Source organism: Sceloporus undulatus, chromosome 9 (genome assembly GCF_019175285.1).
Source record: "Sceloporus undulatus isolate JIND9_A2432 ecotype Alabama chromosome 9, SceUnd_v1.1, whole genome shotgun sequence".
In the NCBI taxonomy this organism is placed as follows: Eukaryota; Metazoa; Chordata; class Lepidosauria; order Squamata; family Phrynosomatidae; genus Sceloporus; species Sceloporus undulatus.
In genome coordinates this window covers 8890926-8899339 of record NC_056530.1, presented here as the reverse complement: position 1 = coordinate 8899339, position 8414 = coordinate 8890926, and the positions used below count along the sequence as shown (strand labels likewise).

Here is an 8414-nt window from a genome sequence, read left to right as displayed (position 1 = left end):
ATTATTTCCTGACTGTACCCATTTATAAGGAAAGAGGACCTACTAAACTGATTTAAATTTACTTTTGAGTAAACATTAATGGAATGTTTTATTCACGTAGTTAAATATAAATAAGTAATAAATTGTATTTATTAATACATTAATATATATAAGTCATAAATAAATAACGTATTTTGCAAAGGCATAAAGACTGTCTGCACACACAGAGTGAGATGGTAGGAATCCTGGAGAGAACAGTGCACTCTTCGATGTCAGACTGTCGCTGGAGGAACGATTTTGAATTCTCTTTTTTTCACACCTCCCGAAACCCAAGAACAACTAGCGGAGAATGGAAACAAGTCCTGCTCTGGCTTATTTGCTGTGGTGCTTTTTATTTTGGAGAGAGCTTTTAATGTAGAGCAGGGAGAGCCTTTAATGTGTGTACGAGGACATTGTGGAGCATTTAAAAATGTTATATTACTGTTTGTTTTTTTAAAAAAATCAGGAATCCCTAAGGACACAAAAATGTATCTATGGCCTGTTACAGACTGCCAAAATAAAGCTGCTTTGGGTCTCTTTGGAGGTATGCTATTTAAATGATGCATGGGTCCTAAGAGTCTGGAGGTCGCGCCAAAGCCACACTCCATTCCTGAGCACTGAAGTGCAGCTTTGGTACAGCTTTCGGATTCTTAGGACCCATGCATCATTTAAACAGCATACCTCCAAAGAGACCCGAAGCAGCTTTATTTTGGCAGTCTGTAACAGGCCTTAGGAAACCACATTTTCTCCACTGCATTGTAAAAGAGCATTAAAAAACGGATCACCTCACCCTTCATAAATCTCTGAATGTGTCTACATCAGACCTGTTAAATTAATATAAATCTTAGTTCATGTTCCTGAACTTTAAACGTGTTGTATATTGTGTTTGTGTATGTGTGAATACAGATATGACCGTTTATTGGAGAACTGCTCTATTGCTCTTGTTGGCAAATACACCAAGTTTTCAGATTCCTATGCCTCTGTCATCAAAGCTTTGGAACATTCTGCTCTAGCTATCAACCACAAGCTTGAGATAAAGGTATGCTTTTCCACTGGCTCCACCAGAAACTGACTGTTGGAGTTGTATTTAAAGCTAAAAGTAGCAATTAATAGAACATTGTTTTGTATTTTTAGAGTGGTACAATCACTAACGTAGTGGTTTAGTGGCTAAGCTGCCAGTTCTGATGATTGGAAGATCGTAGGATTGGCAGTTTGAGGCCCGAGTGCCGCATGGTGAGTTGAGCTCCTGTTACTAGTCCCAGTTTCTGCCAACCTAGCAGATCGAAAGCATGCAAATCCAAGGAGGTAAATAGGTACCATTTCTCAGTGGGAAGGTAAGAGTGTTCGGTGCAGTCTTGCTGTGGCCACATGACCACAAGAGCGGTCCTCAGACAACCTCTTTGGCTTAATAACAGAGATGAGCACCACCCTTTAGTTGGTTATGACTACTTTTACCTTTATTTATTTATTTATGTTTTTGACTAACAGCTACACTTTTCTGGGCTCATAGAGTTGCAGTGGAGGAGGCAAAGTAGCTGCCTGGTGTTGAGAATGGAGGGTCTGCTGGTTCAGAACAGCCTCATTCTCCAGTCCCTTGCCTTCAGATATTGGTACAGATGGTTTTCAAAGCCAGCCTTCCGGGAACACTCTGGCTCTGAAGACTCACCCAGAAGTCAAGAACCGGACAGATCAGCTGCTCAGAGCCAGGAGCCACCTGCTCCCAATGACAACTGTTTCTGATTTCTCTCACCATTGTAGAACCCACTGTCTTTGTCCACCTGCTACCTGTACTGACATAGTAGAACTATAGCATTCTGGCCTTGCTTTTAATCCCCCTAATTGTGGAAAGATGTACACCAGGTACTTCTCTGCTCTGATTACAGAAAAGCCAGTACAGTGGAACCTTGCCTTACGTCTTACGTTCTGGACCCCCCCCCCCCCGGTGTAAGGTGGATTCCACCTATACTGGAGCCCCATTCAAGTGAGTGGGGCTTATGCGTGCGGCGGTGCAGCGGCACGTGCCCCATTAATCTGAATGGGCTGCGCTGCCCCTTACGCCCCTCGCGGCTTCACCGCACACACTTAAATCCGTGTACCTCACACCCACATATAATGCGGGTGCACTGTATCTCCTTAATGGTGACAATGAAGAATTCACCCTCTTACGCCTACCCTAAAATAATTTTTGTAGAAAATTAAGGCGTCTCCATTTTGCTTAATGTGCTGTTCTCTTTTGTAATGGATGTCATTGACTCACTCATTCCACTGTCTTTGAAGGTCAGGAATGTTTACTTCAAAAGTCAGCATGGTGCAGTAGTTTGAGAGTTGGACTATGACTATGGAGATTATGGTTCTAACCCCTTCTAATCTCATCCTCAGAGAGGATGGCCAAGGCAACTCCTCTCTGAACAAATCTTGTCAAGAAAACCCTGTGATAGGTTCACCTTAGGGTCATCGCAACTCAGAAATGACTTAAGGCACACAACAATAACATTTGCTTCTCTGGAAGGGTACAGAAGTCAGCTGGGGGAGTCACCGGAAGGCCTTTCCTGCCTATTTGGAGCGAGTGCGATGAGCATAACCCAAACGACAGGATGTGGGGGTCTTATCTATTGGGAAATATCTCAAAGTTTACTTCACAAATTAACTCCAAAGATAAGGTTTGGTAGCATCATGTTAGCATGTTTCACAAACTCCAACACAGTTTCAACATAAATGTAAATGAGCTGTGTTTTTGCTGATTGTAATAGATCTTTGTGCTAGATATCTGTATTAGAAGCACTGGCACATTAGTGATGGTAAAGGTAAAGGTAGTCCTTTAAACTACATAAGCCTACATGAGTCTACATAAGGTAGACTATATAACCGACTGTAGGGGCAGTGCTCATCTCCATTTTTAAGCCGAAGAGCCAGCGTTATCGGAGGACTGCCCCGGTGGCCATGTGGTCAGCATGCCTGCACCGAACCTTCCCACGGAGAAGTGGTACCTATTTTATTTACTTGCATCTGAATGCTTTCAAACTTCTCTGTTGACAGAAGCTGGCACTAGGGACAGGCCCTCACCCCGTCATGTGGCACTTGGGCCTCGAAATGCCAGTCTTCCGATCTTCTGATTATTAGAATTGGCATCTTAACCATTAAGCCTTTTTGTTTAATATACTTTAATTGCTTCTGCATTTTGTCTACCAAAGATAAAGAAATTTGATGTTGTATTATTTTTATCTCCTCTCTCAAACTTTTTTTACTTGGGGAGTACTTCAACATGTCTTCCTTCATATTTAGTTCCTGTTGATGTTTTTCTAGTTTTTGGGTTCTTTCCTTTTTAAGTTTAGAACATTTTTTAATAAATACCCTTCTAATTACTGCCTTTGAGGCTTCCCTCAGTTTCTCATGTGGTTTCCTTCCTTGTGTTGTCTTTAAAGTAATCCTCTAAATGTTTTGTTATATCTTTTTTTGTCTCTTCCTTAGTTAACATAAGCTCATTATGTCTCCAATTAAATTCTTTGCATCTTAAATTCAACATTAACACAATAAGTTTATGGTCAGAAAATACTCTTGTGTATACGTTCACCTCTTTGGTTTTCAAAACGATATGCATTGATAATAGAAACATGTCAAGCCTTGCCCATGATTAGTGTCTATCTGAAAAGAAAGTATATTCCCTTGTCCCTTTATATTTTTCTCTCCACACATCTTTTAAAGCAAAGAAATCCATAAACTCAAAAAACTCTTTTGGGAGTTTGCCTTGGTTGGATCTTATTTTCTTTTGAGAAAACTTGTCTAGCACTGACCCCATTCCAGTCTCCCATTATGATACAGGAGTCAAAAGATAAATTTCCACATTTATTCAACAATTTAAATAAAATTATCCTTTTTTCTCTAATGGACCATAAATTCCCATTAGTAATTTTTTTCTCCTTCTAGCATAATTGATACACCAACATAATGTGTCATTAAGCACCTCTTGGGCCTTGTATTTCTTGTAGACATATAGCACCACACCTTTTTTATTATCTGCAGCTGATACAAATTCTATGCCTAACTTTGTGTTTTTTAAGAACTTAACGGCGCGTTACAGAGCGCTCTGCCGGCACTGCTAGTTGCTGCGTCCGGGAACCGCAGCGGACAAACTGCGCGATTCCTGGACGGAGGAAAAAGAAGCTGCAAAAAGTAGTTGCGCACTCGTGGCGTCACTTCCGCCACGTAACGTGCAAACACTAGGCGTCCGCGACATCAAGATGGCGGTGCCCGTGTAGAACGGGCGCTGCCATTTTGTACGTGCCGAGCGCATACTAGGGTTAGGGGCGTCTGGAAAGGATGCCCCTTTCTAACCCTAGTACACGCTCGGCGCATAATTTTGGCCCGTGCGGAATGGGGCTCAGTCTCCTTTTTTAATTCTTGTCTCCTGAAGACATAATATTTCAAAGTTTTGTTTTTTTTCAGATAGTGAAATAGGGAAATAATAGGGAAGGGATGTCATACTGAGGAGGGAGCAAGCTTGTTTTTCTGCTGCTCCAGAGAACAGGACCCAGAAAAATGGCTGCAAGCTCCAGAAACAGATTACACCTTAACATTAGGAGGAACTTCCTGAGAGTAAGACTTGTTCGACAGTGGAACACACTCCTTTCTCAGAGTGTAGTGGAGTCTCCTTCCTTGGAGGTGTTTAAGCAGAGGCTGGTATGTCAAATGAACGACAGCATCAGAGAATAGAATGCTTTGAATCTAGGTGCAGTTTGACATGTGCAACAAACACGGGTGTTTGTGGTGGGAGGAAGAAAAGTGCATGTGGAGGAAAAGCAAATCTTAGTTCTTTTTAGGATCATAAAGCTAGTTTTAAGACTCTTCATCTCCTGGGCAATTTTTTTGAAAATAATAAAATAATAGAATATGTGATGACTTAATAACCATTGCTATATCGGCCTTGTCCACAACATCCCTTTGTTCCAAATGGAAAGCAAGAATAACCTGACTGCTAGCATAACATCTATAGTTAGCTTCCTGCAGCAGTACTTTTTTAAGGTACAACATTTTTTAAGGTGCAAAAGTTCATTAAGTTTATAATGAGAACAGTTTTGGGAAACACTAGAAAATAATAACTGAAGATTTTTCTGACACTGGCCTTCTCCACACCTTACAGTAAGCCTAAATTCTGCAGGGACTAGGCTTAGAACCATTCACTAGTGCATAGTGTTCGATCATTCTTTGTTGCAGTGAGTAATATGAGTGGCTAAATAAGCTGTGGATTTTTGGTCCATGGCTTAACATGAAGAGTGAACCAAGCAGGGCATTGTAACTCTCTGGGCTTGTTTAGTTTCCAGCAACCTGGAGAAATAACCTTGGATTATTTTTCTGTCTGGCTTGTTGGGGGAATAAACCAGAGAGCTAGTGAGTTTGCATGTCACAATAAACAACCAGAGACTGAAGTTCTATGGCTTGTTTTGCACGTTTGATCAGCCCATGTGCTCCACCATTGGCTCATGCTTGACAGCCTGGGATATTCTTGAATTTGTGTCATTTGGCAATTAAAGTCAATGTTTTTCAGTGTGAAGTCAATTATGATAGATACAGGTTGGGTCAGTCTTGATTATGTTTTTAAAAATGGATTTCTTCCTAGCACATTGATTCTGCTGACTTGGAGCCAACTACTCTACAAGAAGAGCCAGTTCGATATCATGAAGCCTGGCAGAAACTCTGCAGTGCTGAGTAAGGGACTCATAACATAGTTTCCTTTAGACAAAAATGTCTCCTGCTGGCATTATTGTAGACTTTGGGGGTGAAACAGACCAAAAAGGGTGGTCCCCAGAGCTGCTTGCCCCAGAGCTGCGGCAAACAGACCCATGCGGCCCCAATCTGACTTGCCAACACAGTCCTGGACAGCGCTCTGAAAAGAAGTGGGGTTTTGACCGGCTTCTCCATGTTGGGTTGACTTCTGGGCTGCTTCTGCATGGTCTTGGGACATACATTATGTGATCACCATGCCCTCAAATCACCCGGAAGCGGGCTTATTATGTCCATCTGTTTTTTCCCTTGCTTATTATTCCCTGTTTGGTGGAGCATTATAGTTTGATCAGGGTTGAAGCAGTAGCACTACCTTTTTATCTTATCAACCAAGTAAACAGTGTACCCCACATTATTTCTCAGAGGCTACATGATGTGCAAATTACTGTATATACTCATCTATAACTCTAAAAATGTATGCCCAAAAACTGACCCCAAAATCCCAGGTCAACTTATTTACGGGTCAGTATGGTGATGTGATAGCAGCTCTTTCAGATTTACCCATGCAAAGCGTAGAGCAGCTTATCTCTCTTCAGCCAAGCAGAAAGAGTCCTGGGTGACTGACTGCTGTTAGGCAAACGAACAGAGTCCGCAGTTGTCTGGGGAATGAGGGGAAACAAAAGCTGAAATGCTGAAGCAAAAAGCCTCAATTAAGAGTCCCTCTTGCCTCACATACACATTGAAGGAGCCTCCAAATTTTGCCCTTGACCTATCCATGGGTGATGGCAAAATCCATAATTTTGCCCTGAACTTACACATGAGGTCGATTTATAGTTGAGTATGTACAATAATTATAAATAACATGTGATAGTTTTGTCAGTGACTGTTACTGTGATGGTTTAATAAAATCCTTCAAGTCAGTATACCACTGAATAGCAGTTGGTTAAGGTTATATGATTCTGTTGCAAAATGCACTAGTGCAGTGGTCCTTCAGGTGTTCTGGATTTCAACTACCAGAAATCCCAGCTAGATTGGCCAATACTTGGGATCTTGGAACTGAAGTCCAAAACATCTCAAGGACCAAAGGTTGGGAACTACTGAACTAGCGTGATTCACCTTCAGAATGCATATTTGGCTGATGGATGTGTTAGCATCCTTGACTATACAATGATTCAGTAGGTTAGATAAATTATTCTAAACAGTGTCTTTGAGAGATAAGAAATATTGCAACCATGGCACTGCTTTTGAAGACATTCTTATTTATAGAATGTTTTCTTCATCTGGGGGAAGGAGAAAGCTGCATATATGAAGAGGGTTACATGCATACAAATAGCATCTTTGCTCCTCTTTGCTTCTGTTCTTCAAGTCATGCCTGTTGTTTTGCAACTGTTTGGCATAATAGCTGGAGTCCTTGATATACATCTAGTTCTGTGAAGCAGAGGGAAGTGTATGTAGTTTGAGATACAAATATCGAATAGCATTGTTTAATATTATATTGAGAGACTATTTTTAGAAGGCTCAAATATATGCCACATGAAAAGTGAAATAAACTTTAATGTATCACTAAATTGGGCCCCCTTTTTCTTTTTCTCCATTTTGTACAGTGGAGTCCTGGTTCCAGGTGGATTTGGTGTTCGAGGGACAGAAGGAAAGATACAAGCTATTTCTTGGGCAAGAAAACAGAAAAAACCATTTCTAGGTGAGATAATATTATCCCTATGGGAAAAAAAATGAGAGCACAATCTTGGCCCATGCACAAAATGGCCCACACACTCAACTACAAGACTAATTCCATTATAATAGAGAGCCCTGTAGCTTATCTGTGAACCTGCTGTTATACTTTGCTTAGGTTTTTTATATGTATGCCCTCAAATCTATGAAAGTTTTTTCTCTGTGGGTAACATTGAACAATATATGTGTTCTTCATGATTTCAATCTTCCTGAAAATACAGAGGAAGAGTTCAACATTTTCTGTTCCTTCCCTCTGCTGTTTTGCCTCTTTTTTTGACATTGTGGTTGCAGAAGTGCTAATAAGGATTTGGAGGTAGCACTTTTGCCTTCTTGGTGTATATATTTCCTGCTCTGTTTCTACAGGAGTCTGCCTGGGAATGCAGTTAGCAGTTGTGGAGTTTGCCCGCAATATCCTCGGTTGGCAAGGTAAAGGTGATGGGATAAGATTGTTCGGAACAGATGTAGAGGTGTTTGCATTTAAAACCAGTAAATACTTGAATTTGATGGTCATAAACTGTCATTTGGGAAATTTAAGAAGACCATCTTAAAGGAGAACTGCACCCATTTTTCTCTGTCCTGTCTATGTGAATGTTTAAAAAGAAATGGTCATACCATATTCAAGATGTTCTTCAGGCTTGTTGAGCAGATTGTTTTGGACTGCGGGGACACAACACTTCAAATAAAAAGGCAGTATTTCCAGTAATTTCACTGCTGGCTCAAAACACATCAGAGTGACATAAAATACCATAACACAGTACGTGACATCTGTGGATTATATTAAAGTGCTTACAGTACACATGCTATGTACAGTGTTACTTTAGTTTAGAAAGTCAAGTTTCAGTAGTGATCCAGAAAACTTTATTCAGAAACCAAAGATGTGTCCAGCAGGTGTATGTTGTTAGAACTGAAAAGCTAGCATTAACATAGTATAACTAATGCATACAGTA

General features: G+C 40.7%; 1 protein-coding gene across 1 annotated transcript; it reads left to right on the top strand.

Annotated features, from left to right (window-relative positions):
- The first annotated feature begins 727 nt into the window (after nt 1-727).
- Nucleotides 728-8375, top strand: LOC121915923 (CTP synthase 1-like). Its single transcript, XM_042440578.1, has 4 exons — nt 728-1057; nt 5633-5721; nt 7341-7435; nt 7831-8375. Exons 1-4 carry the CDS (start codon nt 911-913, stop codon nt 8013-8015), a joined length of 516 nt encoding a protein of 171 aa, XP_042296512.1. The 5' UTR covers nt 728-910; the 3' UTR covers nt 8016-8375.
- Nucleotides 8376-8414: the final 39 nt, after the last annotated feature.

Bases quoted from the DNA above. Each gene is read 5' to 3' on its own strand.
- LOC121915923 (XM_042440578.1), top strand. From the start codon at position 911: ATGTGTGAATACAGATATGACCGTTTATTGGAGAACTGCTCTATTGCT. The intron at 1,058-5,632 runs GTATGCTTTTCC...ATTTCTTCCTAG, and splicing joins ACCACAAGCTTGAGATAAAG to CACATTGATTCTGCTGACTT. The intron at 7,436-7,830 runs GTGAGATAATAT...CTGTTTCTACAG, and splicing joins ACAGAAAAAACCATTTCTAG to GAGTCTGCCTGGGAATGCAG.